General features: G+C 47.9%; 2 protein-coding genes across 6 annotated transcripts in view; both read right to left on the reverse strand.

The window, feature by feature from the left end:
* Positions 1–361: 361 nt before the first annotated feature.
* Positions 362–11,321, reverse strand: LOC130393624 (oxysterol-binding protein-related protein 9-like). Its single transcript, XM_056604325.1, has 4 exons — positions 11,041–11,321; positions 9,827–9,877; positions 7,326–7,404; positions 362–538 (listed from the first exon to the last, which is right to left on the reverse strand). Exons 1-4 carry the CDS (start codon positions 11,314–11,316, stop codon positions 528–530), a joined length of 417 nt encoding a protein of 138 aa, XP_056460300.1. The 5' UTR covers positions 11,317–11,321; the 3' UTR covers positions 362–527.
* Positions 11,322–11,405: 84 nt separating this feature from the next.
* abl2 (c-abl oncogene 2, non-receptor tyrosine kinase) overlaps positions 11,406–23,364 on the reverse strand; it is a 28,318-nt gene continuing 16,359 nt past the window's right edge. For 4 of the 5 annotated variants that reach the window (XM_056604295.1, XM_056604296.1, XM_056604298.1 and 1 more), the window contains exons 3-11: positions 23,068–23,363; positions 22,085–22,357; positions 21,663–21,747; positions 21,065–21,242; positions 19,664–19,848; positions 19,393–19,545; positions 18,878–18,967; positions 17,656–17,832; positions 11,406–16,292 (exon numbers count right to left, since the gene is read on the reverse strand). In XM_056604295.1, coding sequence (XP_056460270.1) covers positions 14,470–16,292; positions 17,656–17,832; positions 18,878–18,967; positions 19,393–19,545; positions 19,664–19,848; positions 21,065–21,242; positions 21,663–21,747; positions 22,085–22,357; positions 23,068–23,363 — 3,260 coding nt within the window. In that variant the 3' untranslated portion in view covers positions 11,406–14,469. Of the gene's footprint in view, positions 16,293–16,356; positions 17,833–18,877; positions 18,968–19,392; positions 19,546–19,663; positions 19,849–21,064; positions 21,243–21,662; positions 21,748–22,084; positions 22,358–23,067; position 23,364 lie in introns of those variants that run through there. The other variant, XM_056604299.1, reaches the window with a different exon arrangement.

Genomic DNA, 23,364 nt, shown 5'->3' on the forward strand with positions numbered 1-23,364 from the left:
TAGTAGTCCATCATAGCGCATGGCTTATCCTTCACAAAGCCAGTATGCTGCGCAGAAAAACATTAAACGGCATTAGTAACTTTTTCACTGCCGTCACCACTTTTGGGTTTAAACATATTGGCAACTGTAACTGCAGCCAGTGAAACACTGGACACTGCAGTGCCTAAGAAAAAAAGGATTATGCCCTCGCTAAATGAATTTGGCCTGCGGAGAAGGGGAGGACATCTAATTTGAACAAAATTGATGGCTGCAGTGCAAAAAGTACATAGTGCATGTATAGAAAGTGCCCAACATAAAGCTGAAGTGGAAGCTACTTCACTTCAGAACAGAACTCACCCCAGATGCCCACTTGGCGTACATCACGCCGTTCAACTCTCTTGTTCATAGTCTTAAGACTCTGCATGTCCGCCGTGATGGGTGCTTCTTGCCGCCGTAGAAGGGCTTGGTGTGGAACACGATGTTGGCGCTGTAGCCCGACTTGGAGCAGACGATGCTGCACTCGCCGCCCAGCTCCACCCAGGGCACCGTCAGGATGGACCTGCACACACAGGCGGAGGAGGGGTCGATGGTGGTGGTGGTGGGTGGCGTAGTTCAAACACATAATCATAATATTATTAAAAGTACCTTAAAACCGTATTTTTAAGTTAAATAATTGTATAGGTTCTCCTTTTAACCAATAATTCTAATTATTTCAATAGCATTCATTCTCATACATTTTATTTTTTTTTACTTCTCTGTAGCACTTTGAGATTTGATGGATCCCAGCCACCAGCAGTTGCTTTTTCCATTTATGATATAAGACATATAGAGAGCTTGTTTGTAAGCAGAGCTGTCCAACCGCTAGTCACATGAGGTGTCACATGTTTCAGATCAGTCCTTCAGTTGACAAGGTCATACAGGGTTTGACACTAACGGTTGCCCGCTTGCCCGGGGCAACTAAAAATAATATTTGGGCAAGTTGAGATGATTTCTGGTTGCCCGAAAGGGCAAGTGCATTTTTTAGGGTTTGTTCATATAAAGTCTATTTATTTAAGAGTTTCTAAAAACTGCAGAACCACCATTTTCTTCCGCAAAATCACACAAAATAGATATATTTGCAATTAATCAGCGCGCTGTCTTCTCTTCTCTCGGACAGCGAGTTAACAGACACACAGCGCTACAGCGCGAACATAGCCCTGCCTCCTGTCACTCACTCGCAGTGCGGTCTCTGGCAGTGATTCGGGACTAGTCTCAATGCTCCGTGTGACATTTACATTTAGGGCATTTAGCAGACGCTTTTATCCAAAGCGACTTACAATAAGTACATTTTGCCATGAGAAGTGCATCAATATATCGCTGTCGGTACAGAAAGGATGTTCATAGAAGCAAGTGCAAGTACAACAGTCGCTAGGCTAACCAATTCCCCGTGTTACAGCCATGATAGCAGCTACTGCAGTTGCTACACAGTTAAGTACTATGATACAATACAATACAATACAGTGTACAATGGTGGCCAGAAGGAGGAGGGTGGCTATGCAGTGTCGAGGTGGACTCTGAACAGGTGAGTCTCAAGTCTTTTTCGGAAGATAGTGAGCGACTCTGCGGTCCCGAGAGCGGCAGGGAGCTCGTTCCACCACTGAGGTCCCAAAACCGAGAAAAGTTGTGACTTTGCTGAACGGCCTTTGCTAGCTCTTAGCGATGGCGTTACCAGACGTCCAGCTGAGGTAGTTGAGCGGAGGGATCGAGCTGGGGTGTGTGGCTTTAGCAATGCTTGGAGGTAGGCAGGGGCAGTTCCATCGACTGCCTTGTATGCCAGTACCATCGTCATAAATTTGATGCGAGCTACTACAGGGAGCCAGTGGAGGTCCCAGAAGAGGGAGGGTCACATGGGAGAACTTCGGTAGGTTGAACACGAGGCGCGCTGCCGCATTCTGGATGCGCTGCAAAGGTTTAATCGCAGAGGCAGGAAGTCCAGAAAGGAGTGAGTTGCAGTAGTCGAGGCGGGAGATGACCAGTGATTGGACTAGAAGCTGAGCTGCTTCCCTTGTGAGGAAGGGCCGGATTCTGCGGATGTTCTAAAGTGCAAATCTGCAGGATCGGGCCACCGCAGTGATGTTTGCGGTGCAGGATAACTGATTGTCCAATACCACACTGAGGTTTCTGGCAGTTGGAGAGGGAGATACAGTGATGTTCTCGACGGTGATCAGTAAGTCCATGTGTGGGCAATCTTTCCCTGGGATTAGGAGGAGCTCGGTTTTGTTGAGGTTAAGCCTCAGGTGATGGGCAGTTGTCCAGGTGCTGACGTCCGCCAGACATTCCGATATGCGTGTTGCAATCAGGGCTTTATCAGATGAGGGGAAAGAGAGAAATAGCTGAGTGTCGTCAGCATAGCAGTGATAGGAAAAGCCGTGTGATGCAATTACCGAGCCCAGAGATCTGGTATAGAGGGAGAACAGAAGAGGCCCCAGTACAGAGCCTTGAGGGACACCAGTATCAAGCGTGCAAGGTTTGGACAAGGAGCCATTCCATGTCACTTGATAGGTGCGGTTCGTCAGGTAGGATGTGAACCAGGAAAGAGCAGATTCAGCGATGCCAAGTTCGGCAAGAGTGGCAAGAAGGACCTGGTGGTTCACCGTGTCAAATGCTGCGGACAGGTCGAGGAGAATGAGAACCGATGAGAGGGACGAGGCTCTGGCAGCACGGAGGGACTCAGTCACAGTGAGGAGAGCCGTCTCGCTGGAGTGTGCCTTCTTGAAACCTGACTGGTGAGGGTCAAGGTGGTTGTTAGATGAGAGATAGGAGGACAGTTGGTTAGCAACGGCACGTTCCAGTGTTTTAGACAGGAATGAAAGAAGAGATACCGGTCTGTAGTTCTGGATGTCGGTGGTATTAAGAGTTGTTTTTTTGAGGAGAGGCTTTATTCCCTCTTGAAAGACGCTGGAACAATGCCTGAAGTGAGGGAGGAGTTGATAATTGAGGTGAGAAATGGCAGGATCTCGCTCGAGACATCCTGGAGGAGAGAGGAGGGGATAGCGTCAAGGGGGCAGGTGGTGGCATGGTTAGATGTTATTATTCTGTTGACCTCATCAGAGGTGAGGGGGCTAAATTGGGTAAAGACAGAGGAGGGGATGGGAGGAGGGATAAAAGAGGAGCTAATGTCCTTCACTTTCTGGGTAAAGTAGGTAACAAAGTCATCAGCATTGAGGCAGGAAGGAGGTGGGGGTGAGGGAGGGTTGAGGTGGGACGAGAACAGGGAAAACAGTTTCCTTGGGTTTGAGGCAGAGGAGTTGATTTTGTTCCGGTAGAAGGCCGATTTGCACTAGTGCTGAAGCCTGGAGGATGAGAACTACCAGAAGGAGGCTAACGCAATTTTGCAAGGGTGTGTTAATTTTTTTTACGATTAAATCTAGCTGCAGGGGAACTTGATTGTCTTCGGAAACATACAGTGAGCTCACAGACAGGATGACTGCTGTCTGACAGCACGAATAACATCGAATAATATCTGACAGCACGAATTTTCCTCCACAATAACAACAATGAGATTAGGGGGAGGAGAGTGACGTGTATTATGAAGCCATTCATTTTGCAGTGACCGTCATGGAGCTTCGCTGCTACACCTTGTCCGCAAAGGCTGGTGCAGATAGTCCCGGGGGGGGGGACGAGAATGTGATTAGAAAAATAGAAACCGTAGCATAAGCTGAATCCTGAGGGCAGAAATGATTGTGGCCATATAACTATAAATTCCAATAAAAATGGATGCGTGCGTGTGCGTGTGTGTGTCCTAATAACATAAAATGTTATACAAATGACATCACCTTGTTTACGATGTCACTAATCATATGAATTACCTTTGCACCCAGAGATAGCGCCCTCTCCCTCCAATTGAAAGGTGTTAAGTTAGTTAGTAGTGGCTACATTGCCACTATAGCCACCAAGTATGATGCAAATCTCCTGGCTCCTTTTTTGTGTCGATTATTTTGGCTAAATCAACTTGGCCTCTCCCACCATGGCTGGCTTCAGCCAGGGCCGATCCTTTGCACTCCGCGATGTTCAGTCCCCCCAACTCAGTTTCCTTTGGCGTTACTGCCCAGGATGTGAGTCTCCCTGTAAGAATCATGTACACACCCATTGACCCATTGAAGCTGCTTGGTAGATGGCTGCATCCGTCTTCCTACGGCCATGCTCGATTAAATCAAATACTTTGCTGTCACGAAGGGTCCGAAAATGAATACTTTTTCATGGGTGTGTGCTTGTCTTTCAACAAGAGACGGGTGGGGTGCACAGGAGATGGTAGATCTCTTCTCCGGGAGGATGCAGAGGATTAGAGAGGGCTGAGTGCAGGAGGAGAGGGGAAGACTACAGAGGCAGAGGAGGGTTTAAAAGCCTCTCAGGCAGCTCTGAAGAGGGGAGACTAATGAATAATGGATGCTCCTCTAAATAGAGACAGAGCGGTTAAGGAGCCGGTCTCTGTGCAGCTCAGGGTCCAGCCAGCAACACAACGCAGATTGTTCCAACTTCAGACTACTATCCCGGCTCACTGACGCCAGAATCCGCCTCAAAGTGTAATTCACTCCCCCAGCACTTCTCATCCCCCGTATCTAAACGTTAATCATTTAGAGGTGGGAGCTTACACTCGCAGCTTTCCATATACCATTCATTTTTTCGAAGATATATTTTCAGGAAATGTGATCTGCATGCTATGAATCATAACCAGGAGCAGCCAGCTTCCATTCATTTCATTTTAAGGGGAATAGACTACTCAGCTTAAATCAAAGCGTGAATATGTCAGGTTTAACGCAGCGCTCTAAGTGACACATGGAGTGCATAGTCTACCCCAGCCATGTACTGCACATGCAGATGTATAATACTGGCATTAAAACCTGTGCACATGAGGGTACAAAGAGACACACGCGCACTGACACACACACAAACACACACACACACACCTCGGTGATCCCTGAAGCCTAAGTGCATGACATCCCTAGGCCCAGGATCCATTTACAGCTACAGCATTACTGCATCCCTCCTGCATCCGCTGCAGCGCGGTATATCTGGGCTTACGTCGGATGTATCCAGTGTCACAGAGACAAACACAAAGGTTATTTCCGCCAAATCGTCATGTTGGAACACGAGAATGAATGGGAAAGGTAAAGGTACCGTGCGTCACTAGGTTTGGAATTTATACATCCAAGGATATGGGTAGATGAAATTATATTTTATGATATATTATTATAATCATAATATAATCAATATATTGAGTCATAGAATCAAGTCATATTTAATGGATATGAGAACAAGATGGTGAAGCTTTTCTTGACAATCAACTCAGAAGGAGTTATCTTTGTTTTATCAACTAAATGTTAAATGTTAAGAACACCATACGATATTTGAGAAAACATTGCTGGGGACAGGGTCTCTTATTCTCCCCAGCAATGACAGACTTGCTTTCCCAAAAAACGTCTTCTTTCAATTAGGAATAGGCAGTCTTAATAACACAACAATCCAATATGTGGTCCATAAAGAAGCATGCAAGCATTCCATAAGAAACAGAGGCGATGGAAATAGAAATTGAAAGTAGTCCTACACACTCATTATTTGATCCAGTATTGGCTGAAATGGCTATGCATTACTAATGGGACAAACTGGCACCACACAGGTAACGCTCAACAAATAAATCTTCAGGACTGACTTCATGCAGACCTGTGTCATCAGCTGATCATAAATACAGGACAACAACGAGACAGTTATGCTTCAACGCAGAAGTAAAACCAAACATTGGTATTGGAATGGAACCAACTGTTATCTAAAACCAAAACAAACCTCCTTCCTCATAATCAGCTCATCAACACGTAATTTACATCATTGATAATAATCTTCCTACATAAATAAACCTTAAGCTCATAAATAAACAGACGTCCATCACATGGAGCAAAGACTAAACAGATGTAAGAAAACCAACAGCTCAACAACCCGATTTGCCTCATAGCATCCCATAGAGCTACAGGCTAATACTCCAGTCAAACTGCCCCAGAACTCACACGCATCGTAGATGGAGCGCCTTAGTAAACATTCCAGTGGGGTTGGCCAATGGCGCTCCCCCTTTCCTGCCCTGTCCTCCTTCATCGTCAGGGCAACCGCCCAGGAGTAGCATGCACCCTGAGCATGCGACGCCTCCTTACCCTTTCGTTTGTAGAACCACAGCATACAGCTTCGGAACACAGACATGGGAGAGGGCATGGAGGTAGCAGTGAGAGGGGCGGGGGGGCCCACACAGACTGGATCTGGGGACCAGAGATGGTGGTGGTGGTGGTGGTGGTGGTGAGGGAGGCTGGAAGTGAGAGAGGGATAGTGGAGATGGCCGGGCCGGTGGGTGGGTGGGAGGATGGGAGGGAGGGGGTGAGTAGGTGGTGGAGGCGATGGAGTTAATGGACACTGATGCAGGGATGCGAAAGAGATGGGTGGAGGAGTTAGTTTAAGACCTGGTGTGCAGCGGGGAGAAGGGAGTCCGTGGCGGGCTGGCCCGGCCCACTCCCTGTCAAAGGAACCGAGGGAGGGCGGGGGGAGACAAGGAGGGGAGGCGGTTTGGGAGGTGGTCAGGGGACAGAGGGACGGTCAGACGGACAGACGGTCGGAGGACGGCAGACGGTTGCTATACGAGCGGAGGCTCAGCGATGATCAGACAGCATGGGCCGCAGTGACCACCACAGGAGATAACACGGCATCCAGCTCAGCAGTATTCCATTCACATCCCCAGAGGGAAAAACCCGACGCGAGAAACGCAAGCGGACCTCTTCTGCCTCCTCCTCCACGAGCCAGGACAAGAAGCCTCGCCGGACGGTATTCCAGAAAAATCTCCCCACTCCTCCCGGCAGAAAAAAACAAATGTCACGGCTCCGTTGTAACGCGCGGAGCGCTACCGCATGCCGCTAAAGTTCCCGTAAACAGAGGGAGACGCCGGTGACGGAGAAGCTAAAATCAGCTCCGATGACGACCATGCCCACATTGACACTGTGCGCGTGTGTGGGGGTGGGTGCGTGCGTGGGGCTGAGAGTGTGTGGCTGCGTGTGTGCGGCTTCGCGTGTGCCCGCGCGGATGTGTCTCCAGACACAACAGCAGTACTCCTCAGCATGGAGGGGGGTGAGGGTGGGGGGGGGAAGAGAGAGAGAGAGAGAGGGAGGGAGAAGAGAGAAAGAGCGAGCGAGCGAGCGAGAGAACGCATTCGATCAGTAGTGATGGATGTACTGTACAGCATTGGCAGTGAGAGGAAGGGTCACTGGCCATGCAAGCAGAGGAAGGAACGGGAACCATTTTGCACCGCTGAATGGAAGAGAAGAGCCAAAACTCACCTTGGAAATGGAAAGTCTTTTGGTCCACGGTGATGGTGAATGTGCTGTCGTCCTCGTCATCAATGCCGATTACAGCGCCCTAGGATAATCAGCGCAGGAAAGAGGCAGAGCGAGGGAGGGGGAGAGATAAAGGCAGAGTGAGGGGGGGGGAAGGAGCAGAGTCAGACAGAGGGACACGTCACATGCTTGAATCCGTTTCCCCTCTCCATCCTGTCCTCACTCGACCATCATCTCTGTCTGCAAATCCCTTTTGTGTCTCTTACCAAATTCAAAATTGCTCTCCCTATCTCCCCCCCCCCCCCCCCCTCTTTCTCTCTCTCTCAACAGAAGGAAAATAACCACAGCACACTTGCTGGTAGGCTGAGTAACTGGTTTGGCATTGCTACCTAGCAACAGAGATGGGGCGTGTCTGCTTCGGACCTGCCAAGTCAACCTGTATTAGACCAAATGTGTCCCTCGCTCTGGAGTGTAGCAATATGAACATTAGAAGTGTGTTATCTTGTAGCAGTGATGTGATCGCCATGCAGATTCAGCCCAAATATAGCAGTGTATATGTTACATTTGCCAACAGTGAATGAAGCTTCAGGAATCAATAAGGTGGCCTCATTGTATGATTTTTTGCTAGCATTGCATTGCCTTTTCTAATTATAAATAAAGCATTAAGAGCATGAAGTAAAACAAAACAACTCTTTACATTTTTATCAAAACTCCCATCACTCATACAAAAAACAACCTACCGGTATTCATTTTAAAGGTAGACAGAAAAGTTTGCAGGAACAGGTTATGTTCTGCCATGAGACTGATATTTCGCAACATTCTCGTGTGGACAACTAGGTGTTGAAGACAACCAGAATAACTTACCAAACCAAGCTGCTCTAGTCTAACTGACATTTTAAAACAGCAGAACATTGATAATGTCCGGTAGAAACCAACTGGTAATTTTCAAATGGAGACTTAAGGCATACAACAAAAAAAAAAGACATTGCAAATTAGTGAGCAATGAGGGTGTTTTTCCAGGAGCAAAAGTCAAGGGAGGGCTTCCAGCCATAAACCATACACCCACTTGTCAATGGAAAATCATAGCACACAATGACAATGTGACTTTATGCAATGATAACATAAAATTATCAGACTTACTATTACCACACTCAAAACAAAACGTCCAGGATATTAGAAAAGCATGACATCTTTGAAAGTTGTATTTAGGCGAGGTGTAGTAAAATGTAATCTAGCATTACATTTTCCGTTAATTTCAATGTGGTTTGGTACACAACTCTGTTTGTTTAGCAAACACACTGGAGAGCAGTCTAATGTGCTGGCTGCCTTTAATTAAAAGAAAACCGAAAAACGGATAAGTTTTCTTTTTAACCATGATGCATTTAATAGGTTTAACCATTTCAGAAATGGTTGAAGAGGTTATATTTTATTGTACAGGGACCACACAAAAACAAGATATAACTTTAAAAACAACTGATTCTGAATCAATTGCTGCCATCTAGTGGCCAAACCTATGGTAATATTAATGAGTTATAGGAAAACGGTATGATTTTTTCTTCTTAAAAATTACATGAAATTAAACATAACTTATTCACTCTCCAACAAATTTCCGCTAAATTAGACATGTTACTTAGATTGTGTCACCAAAACCAGCAGTCGTGGATAACATTGCACACAAAAAGAAAGCAGTAATTGAATTGGACGTCCTTCAAGAACTGTAGCCATCGCAAATCGATACCCATCCCTCATGATTCCTCCAGTGACTACCATCACTGTAGTATTCTGCTCTACTTGGCAATGCATCATATCAAAGAAGCAAGTGCATTGTTGTTATGCATTGGCCTCATAATTACTCATGGAATAGCCTACTTTGACTCTGCAAATCGACTGTATGACAAAGCAAGAAGATAGTAGTGGACACAGGCCGTACCATATATATTTTGAGGGAGAAGTAATAAAATGAAGATCTACAATGGTGTATCAATTAAACCTTAATAAATTATTCCTATCATGTTTAAAGAACATTGAACAATAGTGGCTTCATAGTTATTGTTAGAGCAATAGCTGGGATAATACTTCAGTTGTGTTTCTAATAAAAAAGAGAAAGAGATCCAGGCTTTGGAATTTTCATATTTAATGTTTCCATGTTAATAACCAACATTTCTAAACATTTCTTTATGGCTAAACTGCCATTTTAAATTATTCTTTTTTTCACCCTTATTTTTCTTTTTAATCTAGTTAGTCTTATGTTGTATTTCTTTTAATGTATATTGTAGCACTTTGAGGTCATTAAGTTGATGTAAAGGGCGTTATAAATTACATTTATTATTATTATTTCACCACCTGGAACAATGTTAAATATGTCCATATTGGGTTAGGCCAAAATAACTTTTTAACCAAGAGCAGTTATCAGGTCATCAGCTCAGTCAAGGTTGTCACATTTACTCAACCACTCTGGCCAATCTCTCAGAAGCATTCCATGTAGTGTATCCTGTGTTTCTTACCCTGAGACGAACACAGCCTCTTCTTGAGCCTCGCATCATCTTGTCCTTAGACTGCAAACAGGGAACAATCAGAGGATCAAAGACAAACAATGTCAGTATCAATCCATAATAATGTGATGAAATGTGTTTGGTTTCATTTGATTAGTCGTATTCACTGCTGAGTAAAGTTTTGTTCATTAAGTCGTTTCTCTAGTATTGTTTCAAATTAAATCAATTAATATTATGGTTAGGATCAGATTTTGTTGTCATTATCCAAATACGTATGTATGCACCCGTCCAAAACATGCCTGATGAAACCTGGTCTTTAAAAAAGGCACTAACAACTTTGAAGTTGAACTAGAACGTATAAGCAACGAAGCAATAATACCCGTTTGTCCTGCATTGATTTGGAGATGGTGTGCACCCCATTATTCTTTCCCAAATAAAAACTCACGCATATGACAATGCAGATAGTTGATCTAAGGCTAGAAAAAACGTAAGAATGTAAAATAGAATGTAAAGGGAATTGGTAAGGCTCCCATGATGGGAATACAGCTAATGTCAAAGAGATAATCACACTCATGCTTCCAGTTGCTCTGACAATATTCATTCACAGCTACCTCGTCCCCTGTCCGAATTGTGATATTAAGCATTAGTCTGATTCATACATAGTTGTATGTATAGTATACACTGTCAGTCAACCCTCCCTTTTTTAAATAGCAAACAAGTCAGCGCTGACAGTCTCTGTCAACGCTGTCACGTTAGCATCATCTAGCTTGCTTCTCTAAGCAAATTCGGGAGAATGGGTTACTTGCTTGCTTGCAGGATGGGCCAATGCGGACATGCATTGCTAACAAATGGCTTAAAACAACCACGCACGATAAGACACTGTGAAGGTATTTACAAACCCCAGATTCCATTCAAGGAGCAGAAATGTCAAGCGGTATCCTGGCTGAGGTCTTTGCTACTAGCTTTGCTAGCTGTACTCAGGAATCATGAAAGGAGGAAGCACTGAAAATAACATAATCTGATTGGCCAGCTGGTCCTCAGGCGCCGATACAATTGGTCAAACGTGGAATCCGTCACAATCTACCCCCGCCTCTTTCTGCCAGCTGAGACTTCCAACTCCTGACCAACACTAGGCCCTTTATTAGACTTAGGTTTGATCATCATTTTAGACTTAAACAGGTTATACTATTCAATGCGACGATTTGAAAACAAGAAGAGGTACATACCGTGTAGTATGACAGCAAGCCGGCATTGTAATCCAACACAAACCAACGATACTGCCAACCTTTCATGACGTTAGTCCACTTACTCAGCGGCCCCTCCATGATGGACGCCATCTTTACACTGAACTGCGCTCGGGGAGGAGTCGGATATGGTGTGGGGCGCGCGATCATCCAACCCAACCAAACAGCAATCCAGTGGTGGCCATCGCCGGAGTCAGGACATTGCCCTGATGTTTTATTAATCCACATACATATTTGAAGAGAAAAGATGGTTCTCATAATAGCAACCGTGGGATGAACTTCGTTTTTTACCTCGAACATATTTCACAACAGAGGTTTGGCTATAAATGTAACTGTTGATAGACAGTAAAATAATACTCCAAAAACCACAGGGTATTTGGCAATAACTTTATTATTTACAATAGGTTTAACACTGATGAGAACTTCACAGTAATACACATGAGCATTAAATAAAAAACAAAATGTATTTTGTACAATAGAATGAGTTAATATGTTAACATCTCTGCTGTATTTTCATCCCTGTTTAGATTCACATCTGCAGTGTGTGTGTGTGTGTGTGTGTTCTCATTGCACTCAACAACTGAAGAAGTGGCCTTTGGTATTATGTGTACACACATGTTAATCTTCTGATAAAAGAAAGCATAACTGAAAGGAAAGAAAATCCATTAACAATATAAATACAGGCGGCATAAATAAACACAATCAGAAGTTTGTCCTGAGCAGGCTGGGGCCATAGCCTGATCATTTATAGCCAAAACACAAAATATACCATGGGTTCCGACCTTAGATTGGAGCAAGGTATTAGCATTGAGCCACGGTGCGACTTGGTTCATAGCCTGATAGCACACATACAAATAAATCTCAACTGGTCTCCTCAAAGGTTAATGTGTTGAAGAAATCTGCTCCTGTAGACAAAGGTTCCACCACAAAAAAACGACCCATTAAACTAGGAGGAAAATGCAGTATACTGGAAAGAATTGCATCATAAGAGCCCAAATTACTATCGGTCAAGAAAAGCAGACATTACTGTTGAAGCAAATATTTTTAATCAGATTCCGGGACCATGGAACAGCCGGGATCCTCTGTACATTATCTGATGGCCATAAATAAGTTAGCAAATAAACAAAATTGCACATTTCCTTTTCAAGTGGGAGCTGGACCATTAAACCAATCAAAAGCAAGTATTTTGTGGTGCTTATCCAATTACTTTAATTTTTCTTTTTTTAAAGGCCGTCATCATGTTACCCATAACTGTAACTGAAAAAGTGCACCAAACGAGGGCTTTTATTTTCATACAAAGGCACAATGAATCATGAGGTTCTCATTGGATGTCCCTCGCAGTACCTCGCCATACTTTCTATTCACTTGAACCTCACATTAAAAAAAACAAAAACAGATTTTCCATTTGGCAGGAATTCAGGCATTTTATTCATCAGAGGCACATTGTAAGCCGAATGAAATGTGCAGGATTCAAACATACATCTCCTGATCATTGAGTGAAATCAACATTGATAATTCAAATGTCATAGGGCTACATTGTTCAGACACCGAGTGATGCGCCATTGGCTTTATCCAGTGTACATTTCAATTTGAGCCAAATTTACAGAAGACGTTAAATAGAGAAATGGCTATAATGAGAGGACCAGGCGGTATGCATGTCTCACGAGCATGGTGCAAATTTGTAGTTCGTAAAATGCTGTAAACGGGACATCCATCATAGATGCAATGATAAACCGAGGCCATGGATCAATAAATACTTAACACACAATATGGCACCGCGCCTTTGTCAACTGAAGAGAATAAAGACATTTGACCAGGTTCAGGACCGAACCACAGAGTAATACATTCATACTGCAGATATATTAGATGGGGGGCTTGAATGGGCCTCAGTCTTGCAGTACATCTTTTCAGTTGAAAAAGAAAAAAAACACTGCTCTGAACAACCATGTGACCACACATAGAAATGTATTTTCTGGATATGAAATAAATCAAATATTTACATAACATTTTTGTTGTCAAAATAGGTCTGTGCTTTAAAAAAAGAAAAGAAAAAAAAAAGAATAATAATTTAAAATTCAAGTTCGGACATAAAGACATTCTAAAACGCTTTATTCTTTTAAACCCAATAATGTACATATCACTCATGTGCTGAAGACATAACTGCAGTTTGTTTGCGTAGGGAGCGTTCCGGTGTGGCTCCTGTGAGCAGGCGGCCGTGTTGTCTTTCTGCAGCGTTAATTAAAACGAGGCACTGAGGCCACGACGAGGCTGTAAGGGAATCCAGCTCTGTCCGTATATCCAAGGACACTTGTAGGTATATATATATAGTCCCAAGTCGCCTCTGAGTGTGCTACCCTGTGCTGTCTCCTCGCTGTACTGTTCAACCTTTATTGTGGTGTGCAAGACAAACTGGACATAAATATAGTTTTTGAAATGCTTAAGGAATAAAAGGGATTCATTCCCCCCCCCTTGTGTAGTGTGTGCTGTGGTGAGAACTGAAGTTAGTCAAGTCACATCCAAAACAAATTGCTGTGGTTAAAACTAAAGACAACCATATTTCCCCAACTAAATCTCTTAAAAAGGGTTATAAGTAATATAATGAATGTGTTATTCATCATGCTTATTGTTCTATTGAGCCTAGATAATTAAACAGAACATTTAACTCAAACTCTTCAATTGACCCGTGTGTCCCAATCGATTCTCCTATAATCTTCCCCAGTTTGGAAACGCATCTAGAAATGGCACATTGGAAAGATAGATCCAACTATTGGATGATTTCTAGACTGCGACTGCTGATTAAAATCCACCAGATTCAGGTAACAATGGCATGAAAGCACTGTTGGCCAAAACACTGATTGATTAAACACTAGAGGTAAACCCAAATACTTACTGAAAGGATGGTCCCCATAGATACAAAATATATTGTCATTCGTCTTGGCTTGGGAAAACTGGCACCTTGGTTTCAAATCAGACTGGGTCAAAACCACCATCTACACCTTCCTCAGTGTACGACTGACTAACCGACACAAATCAAGCTTATTCTTTCGCTACTCGTGGGAATGGATACCCACAGATGATCCCCCACTCCCACATTCAAACAGCAAGAAAGGCTAACGATCCACATTTAGTTTGGTACAAACATCTTGCATATGTACAGTTCAGAGCAACATTAGCGTCCACAGCGGCATCTTATGAAACAGTTCTCTGTAAACAATAGAAAGAACGATTTGTAGTGATTTCTCTGAGATACTTTTGAGGGGCTCCTCCCACTGTGTCCCCCCCCCCCCCGGCGGAAGAGCGGCCCCTACTGCCCGGAGCATTGAAAGGAGCGGGGGGTATAAGCAGTCTGTCGAGCTGTCCAGGGAGGTGTTGCTGTTGTTGGCGGTGGTGGTGGTGGTGGGGGGGGGTTGGCTACCTCTGCACCAGATCACTAATCTCCTTAACGCAGCTGTGCAGGTTGTCCAACGCCGGGCCGCAGCCCAGGCTGCTCAGCCCCGCGCCCCCCGCCGAGGACGCCCTCACCTCCTGCAGGCTGAGCTCCAGCTTCCCCACCGCCTCCCGGAAGGCAAACTTGTTCCTCATCTGGGGGATGCGGTCCACGTACCCCGAGCAGTAGCCCAGCAGCTGGTGGCCAGAGTCCAGCACCTGGCTGCTGGAGGGGCTCTCGGGGCCGCCGTGCAGGGCGTGGCTCAGGCACTCGGCGCACTCCAGCAGGGCCTTGCGGCTCGCCCGCTCCTGGGGAGGCCGCTCGGCCTGCTGCCGGGTCCGTCGCAGGGCCGCCTTGGAGCCCGTGGAGGGGAGGGCCGAGGGGGCCGAGCCGTTGGCCAGCTTGGCGGGGGGGGTGTTGTTATTGGTGGGGGCGGCGGCCGAGGACGAGGGAGAGAGGGAGGGAGACGACGCCGGGGGCACTTGAGGCGGCGGCACCGACGGCCGCCCGGCCCCCGTCCCTCCCGACGACGTCCTCCCGGGTCGGTGGGGGCCCTTCAGCGTGTCGCCGTTCACCTCGGCGGCGGCGGGGGCCCCGGCTATCTGCTCCTCGCCGTCGCCGCTGTACGAGTGGGAGACGCCGCGAAGGGTGGGCGGCGGCGGGGGGGCGCACTTGGGCTTGACCAGCCGCGGGCGGTCCCGCTCCCCCTGGTGGTCGGCGAGCAGCTTGAAGCGGTTCCCCTGGGAGTCCACCCCCACCAGGTGCGCGTCGGCGGTGCCGTGCTTCAGCGTGGGGGAGATCAGCACCGGCACCTTGTGGTTGTGGGCGGGCGGGGCGCCGGCCGCCGCCGAGGTCGCCCCCGAAACGGAGGTCTTCGACGGGGAGGGCCGCGCCTGCTGCCGGTCCTGCCCCCCGCCCTCCTCCCGGACCCGGGAGAGAGTGTCCGACTCCCCCGACTCCCCCCCTACCCCGGGTCCCCTCAGCCCCCCCGTGGTGCCCCGGGGCAGCAGCTTGGCCTTGGGCCGCTCCCTGATCTGCGCCGTGCCCTCGTCCATCCTCCTCGACGGGGTCTCCGAGGGCCTCGGGGCCCCATTCTCCGGCTGCGAGGTGGTGGAGGCGGTCCTCTCCAGGGGGGGCTTGGCCGTGCGGTTCCTGGGTAAAGTCAGCGCCATGCGCTCCAGGTCGGGTAGCCCGGCGGACATGGACGAGGTGGAGTTGGACCGGGGGAAGGCCTTGGGGCCGCCCACCGCCTCGTCCGAGCAGGCCGACTTGCCCGTCCGCAGCCCCAGGGTCCTCTTGATGAGGCGCGGCGTGAAGAAGCCCGCCAGGCTGCCCCAGCCGCTGCCCCCGCCACTGGCCACCTGGGCCCCCCCGCCGGGTTTCTGCCCGAAGGTGGCCCCGCAGCAGCGAGACTGGGTCTGGGCGGGCTCGCCGTGGGAGTGGGACGGGGAGGCCGAGAACCCCCCCAGAACGTCCGGCTGGGGCAGCGGCGGGGGTCCGCTGAAGGAGGCGGTGGGCTCGTACTTCTTGTGGGGCTGGGTCTCCATCTCGCGGAAGGAGCTGCTCCTCTTGGGGGGCGTGGGGACGTTCTGCTGCAGCTGGGAGGCGGAGGTGGACGAGGACGACGTGGACTTCTTCTTCATGAAGGAGCTGAAGAAGCCCGCCTTGCGGTCCCGGGTGAAGGTGCCGGCGTCCTGGGCGTCGTCCAGCGGGCCGCCGGGAGACTTGTCCCGGGGCTGCTGTTTGCGGGGCAGAGCCGGGGAGCAGCCCGACCGGACGTCCACCCCGAGCACGGTGGAGACCACACCTAGGAGCAGAAGACCACAGGGTGGGGTCAGTCGACAGAACTGCCGGGCCCTCTTTAGGCTGAGAGAGAAGTTCACTGTCCACCTTGGGTTTATTACGGGTTAAATAAAGCTCTCAACAAGGTTTGTTTCTCTTGTTCGATAGACGCAGAGGCCACGCCCACTAGAGCTACGCGTGGACCTTTCTATGAAGAGTTACATCGTGATCCTCACTCTCTCAACAGCAAGCTGTTGTCTATCCTCAGGGTGACAGGGATGGAAAAATAACACATTTCAGGCAAATAGAGGGGAATATTTGATGCTGCGCCAGTGGCGCACTCATGCAGAGGTCGATGATTTACAACTGGGGCTTGTGTAAGACAGGAAGACGATTGGCGCGGGGGAGAAACATTTAGGGGGAAAAGCCCTGAGATTGAGTAAACCTGTCAAACGCCTGATCTCCATTAGGAGCAGAACGGATGTTGCGTAACTTTATTTATAAACGCTAGGGACCGTTTATGTCAAAACAGACCGAGAAAGAGTGAAAGGTCATCTCATGAGGTGAATTATTAATTTGAGCTTCCGTTGAATGAGCCTTGGCAATATGTGTAGCTCATATAATCGTTTAACAAATCAGAGTTATTTTACACATCATCGTATTATTCATGCTTCAATAGTCATGTTATATTTGTCTCCAGATATTTAACATACTTGTCAAAGGGGTTGTGATTTGTTTTAACTAATGAACAGAAATAAAAGGTTGGAAAAAGGATGAGAAAGGGTTTTCTATTTTCATTCGTTATGTGCTTTTGACTTTAGGTAAATGCAATGTATACATAGCTTTTGATGAATTCTAAACATGAATAAAACCAGACTGATAAAAGTTGTGGGCAGGTTTAATGTACCAGAAAGTGAATATATTAATATTTTAGTAGGAAATCAAATTGAAACACTTTTATTTTTTAACAGAAAATTAAATAACATAAAAAAAACAAATAATTGAATCAAACGTAGCATGAAACAAATGCACATTCATACGATTTTAATCCATTGCATGTTAATGATGATCCAAATAACACCACATACATAAACACTAATTGTTAGAAGGAGGGCTCTTTATAGCTCTTTTGCGCTTTTCATGGCATCCATATGACTTCTGATTCGAACGCTGTGATCCAATTGGACTAGCGGGGTTGTTCCCACAAAAATGCAGCCACGGGTTTACACGGAGTCAGTCGTCGCGGAAGACGGCTCCCCTCCTCTTCAGGCGGCGCACTTGCCGCCGTTGCAGGTGCTCGTCTGTCCCTGGGGGCCCGGGGCCCCGGGTACCTGCAGGATAAGGACTGGAGGAGCCCGGCGACGGGCGGGTGCTGGTGTGGGCTGTACCTGAGAGACTGTGCGAGCCTTGGTCCGTCCGGCCGTCCAGCCCGCCCTCTATGTTCTCCTTGTTGTCCGTGTGCTTGCGGAGGGTGCGGGACTTGGACGGTAGCAGGGGCGTGTCGTGGCCGAAGCTGTGCGGCTGACCACCGTGGCCGGAGGTCTTGCACAACTCCTCTGCGACCTCTGAAAAAGGGAACGAATGAATAAAAATCGATTATGAATGGTTTGCATTTATGTCGGGACCCTTTCAGACCTCTGTGGCCCATTCAAAGTGCTTTACAATTGTTTACTGATATAACATCCACCCGTTCAATAACGCCATGCAAGGCACTACAGCCCGTCGGGGGCGGCCTGGTGGAGGTGCCTTGCTCAGGGTCACCGGGGAACGGACCAGGATCCTGTGTTTTGCCGTGACGATGACACACCGGAAATCCCTGGCAGGAAAACACTCCTTTTCTAGGAACCCAGATGCAGATGCATGCATTACGGTGTGCGTGAGTCAGACACATATCTGTCCCTCACCCCAGCCACGCTCCCCCGGCGTCATTATTTCGTTTTATTAGTGATGAAACTCATCCGCTCCACGCATTCAAATCTCCAATCTCCAGGCCCACCACTACATTATTTCCTGCCACTGTAATGAGTAAAGCCCTCTGGGAAATATGTGTATTTTCCCCCCAGCGCATCTTAAATCAGGAGTACCATGCACAGCAGTATTGGGATATGCAACGCTGCAGACACCAGACGATGTACCGCCATCCTAGCACTGGCCTGGCTACTACCTTAGTCACGCCCACCGTCTCAGTCCATTTAACAATGCACAGCTATGACTACTACTGCTAATGAGAGCTACGCTGTCTGCATTATGGAGTCTCTGGGTCTCACAGGACTAATGTAGCATCACAGCTAAATCAAGTCTTCATTCATCATCAGTCCCTGCATGCCCTCTTCCCGAGAAGAGCTTTTACGGTAAGAGGGGCTAAGACTACAGCCAGGGCAGTCTTGACTCAATATCTTGACTCAATCTCTGCCCTGTCTGGACAGTGTTTCGATATCCAAGCATAGTGGTGGGTAAATATAGAAATAATCAATATCATATAATCTCAAGAAGACTGGAGTCCTGGTTGATGTCCCACATCTTGCCGAACAATCGGATCTAGAGAGGTTCAGGTAGGGGTACAACATAAGGACAACCCTGCAGCTGGATGAGCTGTGTGTATTAGTTTACCTTCAGAGATGCTGGAATCATGGAACATGGTCTCAAAGGCCTGATGGATCTCAGCAAACGAGGGCCGGTCCAACGGGCTCCACTGCCAGCCTGGTGTGGACAAAGGCCAAACAAAAATCCATGGTAAAACAACAACAAAAACATCTAGGAGAAGTCAAATGATCAACATATGGGAATCCTAAAAAAGTAAGAATAAATCATTCAATTCATAGGAAAATGCATAGGAAAATGTTTCTGCCTAATTTAAATAAGTCACTTTGGATAAAAGCGTCTGCTAAATGCCCAAAATGTAAATAGAACATAAAATGTCTTTATAGAAATAACATGGATCTGTGTTTAATGTTTTACCATGACTACAACTATTATTCTCCATCTCCATCTCTTTAATAGTTGAATAGTAATACGACACGCAGTGTGAAGCATCCGATTGCATCGACGTTACAAGACGGACCAGTATCCGTCTAACTTTGACAGGGTTGAACGGTGTGCAGGTGGAACGGCATGCCGCTACTCACAGGCCCTCATGAGCTCGTAGACTTTAGGGGGGCAGCCCTCAGGCTGCTCCATGCGATAGCCTTTCTCCAGGAGGTCGTACACCTGGGACAGGTCGATCCCGGGGTACGGAGACATGCCGTAGGTGGCGATCTCCCAGAGCAGCACCCCGAACGCTGCAGTGGACGCAAACGAGAAAATAAATCCATTAGAAATGAGAAGCCCTGGGCACAGCGGAAAAGGAGAAGCACTCTGGGGTGAGGTGCTGCGTGGGTTTTTCTCCGGCTGACTCACCCCACACGTCAGACTTGATGGAGAAGGTGTTGTAGGCCAGGCTCTCGGGCGCGGTCCACTTGATGGGGAACTTGGCGCCGGCGTGGGCCGTGTAGGTGTCCCCGGTCATCAGCCGGCTCAGGCCGAAGTCGGCCACCTTCACCACGTGGTTCTCCCCCACCAGGCAGTTCCGGGCGGCCAGGTCCCTGGGGGGGAAAAGAGCGGTGACACGGTGAGCGCGGTGGAGTTGCAGGCTGGGTCACGTGGAAGAGTTTAACATCACGGTTATAATAGTGCATCTTTAAATACAACATTAGATATCTACTTAGATATTCAAATCAAGTCTGAAACTCAAATACATAGATTTCGGCGGGTATTGTGATGCAGACAACCGCATCACAATATGATTTATTGAAGATTTATTTTTGCATAGACAAGAAGTTAGACAGGAAGGTATGGGAGGAAGAGAGAGAGCGGAGGACTTGCAGTAAAGGTCTAATCGGTCAACCACCGAGGCGCCCCGCAATATGATTTATGATGATGAGATTTATTTCCCGCTGAGGCAACCCAACGCTGTGGATAAAAGCATCCACCTGGAATACATTATCTTTTCTTTTGTGAGGACACTAGGGCTGTCAAAATTGCTCAAAAATGACATTCGAATATTCGTTTGGAAAAAAATCACGAATTCGAACTATTCGAATATCTGGTTGCCTATTTTCCGCAGTTGCCGTCAATATGTCAATAATGCGACAAAACCATGGTTCAAATTAGTGGGATATATATATATCCTATATATAGGGCGGCGGCTTCCTGCTGGGCATTTCCTTACTTTAAAACGAGGGACATCGCGAACAGACGGAGGCTCATTCACAAAGCAGTTAGGCGCTTGTACCGCGGGAGTGTTTTTTCACATTCGAATATTATGAGGGACATCGCGAACAGACAGAGGCTCACTCACAAAGCAGATAGGCGCTTGTGTAACCGAGCGTTGGCACTTAGATATTTATATGACAAGAATGACACAAGCGTGGAAGGGAAAATAGTCTCGTTTACTTAGTACCTATCAGAAGTCACCCAGTCACAGCGTGAGAGCTGGAATACCTATATCCAAGTACGGAAACCCCGAGGGGATAAAATACATTCGCTCTTCACAATACTAGTCTGTTACACTTGTACCGCGGGAGTGTTTTTTCACATTCGAATATTATGAGGGACATCGCGAACAGACAGAGGCTCATTCACAAAGCAGATAGAGGCGCTTGTACCGCGGGAGTGTTTTTTCACATTCGAATATTAATTTTCACGTTCGAATTCGCGTTTTTGGATGCATTTCGAACGAATATTCGAACTTCGAATATTCGTTGACAGCCCTAGAGGACACACACATACGCACATACACACACACGCACACAGCCTCACCTGTGTATGAAGTTCTTCTTCTCCAGGTACTCCATCGCGGAGGAGATCTGCGTGGCCATGTAGAGCAGCACCACGGCGTTGGTCTCCTCGCGGTCGCACTCCCTCAGGTAGTCCAGCAGGTTGCCGTTGGGCATGTACTCCGTCACGATGTAGAAGGGAGGCTCCAGGGTGCACACGCCTGGTGGAGAGGGCAGGGAGGAGACGGGTCAGAAACAGGTTTATTCTGGGGTTCAGGGGACGGCGTTGTAGGGGACGCAGATTCACCATCTCAGCCTTAGGCTGAGATGGTGAATGTGCCACCTCCGTCATGGTGGCACATTCCCTCGTACACTTCACACTTGTTTTGCCTGTGTGTATGTACTTCAATTATGGCGCCCATTGCACTCATGATCATCCCTGGATTGAGGGATCCCCCACTCGCGTTCCTTCTCAAGATTTCTTCCTTGCTAATTAAGGGAGGTTTTTAGGGGGCTAGACTCAGGGGGTGTCATAAATATACGGCCTGTTAAGCCCTTTGAGACTGTACCTGTGATTAAGGGCTATACAAATACAATTTAATGGAACTTGTAGTCGTAAGAACAAATCCATGGCCACTGACCTAGTAGTTGGACTAGGTTGGGGTGTTTGACCTCTTTCATCACCGCCGCCTCCTTCAGAAACTCTTCAACCTCCATGGTGTCCTCCTGTCATGGGAACAAACCGATTTAGATATGATGATTGGATTAAATGATGAGACCATCGACTAAGAATAGAATAGTGAATGGCGAAAAAACACTAGACTTTAAAACATCAAAAAAATACACCACATGCAGTACCACAAAACTAACAGCAGGCGGTGCTCCAATACCAGCGTGCTTGGACTATATGTTCTGTTAGAAGATTCGGGCTGTGGTGGATGAACACTTTAAATCCAAGAGCAAAACAGATCAGCCCACTCCAGAAAAAACAGAACTTTTCCAAACAACAACAAAAACAAAATAAAAATAAAGTGTCTTCCGTTCATCTTCGAAACAAACGCACCTTGAGTGTTTTGACGGCGACGGTGAGGCTGTACTTCTTCCAGACGCCCACGTAGACCTCGCCGTACTGCCCGCCGCCCAGCTTGTGCTTCATGGTGATGTCGGTGCGCTCCATCTCCCACTTGTCGTGGATGGGCGACACGCCGTACACGGTGGGCTTGTTGCACTTCGGCGCCGGGTAGTGCAGCGTGGTGACCAGGCCGTCCGCCACCGTGGAGTGGTGGTGGACCAGCTCCGCCAGCGTGGCGAAGCGGCTCTCCGCCGTCACGTACACCTGGGGGGCGAGAGGGAGCGGGAGGGGGCGAGAGGGGGCGAGAGGGAGGGAGAGAGAGAGGAGTGAGAGAGAGCGAGAGTGTGTGAGGGAGCGGGAGGGGGCGAGAGAGAGCGGGAGGGGGCGAGAGGGAGAGCGAGCGAGAGGGCGAGGGAGCGAGAGAGAGCGAGGGCGAGTGAGAGAGGGATCGGGAGAGCGCAAGATGGGGATCGAGAGAGACAGAGAGAAAAGTTTGAGAATTAATTTCAATCATTTTACGAAGAATCCTCAGACTATTGGGTCTAGGAAGACTAGTGATCGACATGGGGCCACAGACACGAGATACTGAAGTGCGGAAAAACCATCTTGTTCCAGTAACACGAATTAAGAGAGAAATTCAAAAACAAGTGCAGTCGGAATTTCCACCCAAAAACATTTCCACCAACAGTCGCACAATTTCTGAAGAAGCGCCATTGAGAAGTCTTAATTGAGGAAACCGAACCAAGAACGCACGCCAAACCACGACCCTCCTCTTCCTCCTCCCCCAACACCACCACCACCACCCCCAGTCTCCTCTACCTTTCCGTCAGAGGACGTGTTGCTGTGGTAGTGGCACAAGTGGCCCTCCTCTTCCTCCTCCTCCTCCCCCTCTTCCTCCTCCTCCTCCCCCTCCTCCTCCTCACCACCCCCCCTCCACCACGCCCGAACAACCCCCCGCCCCAAGTCTCCTGTACCTTTCCGTCGGAGGACGTGTTGATGCGGTAGTGGTACACGCGGCCCTCGTAGCGCAGCGAGATGGACAGCTGCCCGGGGCTGCTCTCGCTCTCCCGCACCAGGAAGCTGCCGTTGATGAGCGAGCTGAGCAGGTACTCGGCGGCGGAGCGCGACACGGGCCCGTGGTACCAGCTGTGCTTCTCCAGGCTGTTGACGGGCGTGATGTAGTTGGACGGCACCCAGCCCTGGCCGTTCTTGGAGCGCACCTCGCTCCACTCGCCATTCTGGTTGTAGCCCAGCACCCGCAGCTTCTCGCC

The sequence above is a fragment of the Gadus chalcogrammus genome, chromosome 12, assembly GCF_026213295.1.
Source record: "Gadus chalcogrammus isolate NIFS_2021 chromosome 12, NIFS_Gcha_1.0, whole genome shotgun sequence".
In the NCBI taxonomy this organism is placed as follows: domain Eukaryota; kingdom Metazoa; phylum Chordata; class Actinopteri; order Gadiformes; family Gadidae; genus Gadus; species Gadus chalcogrammus.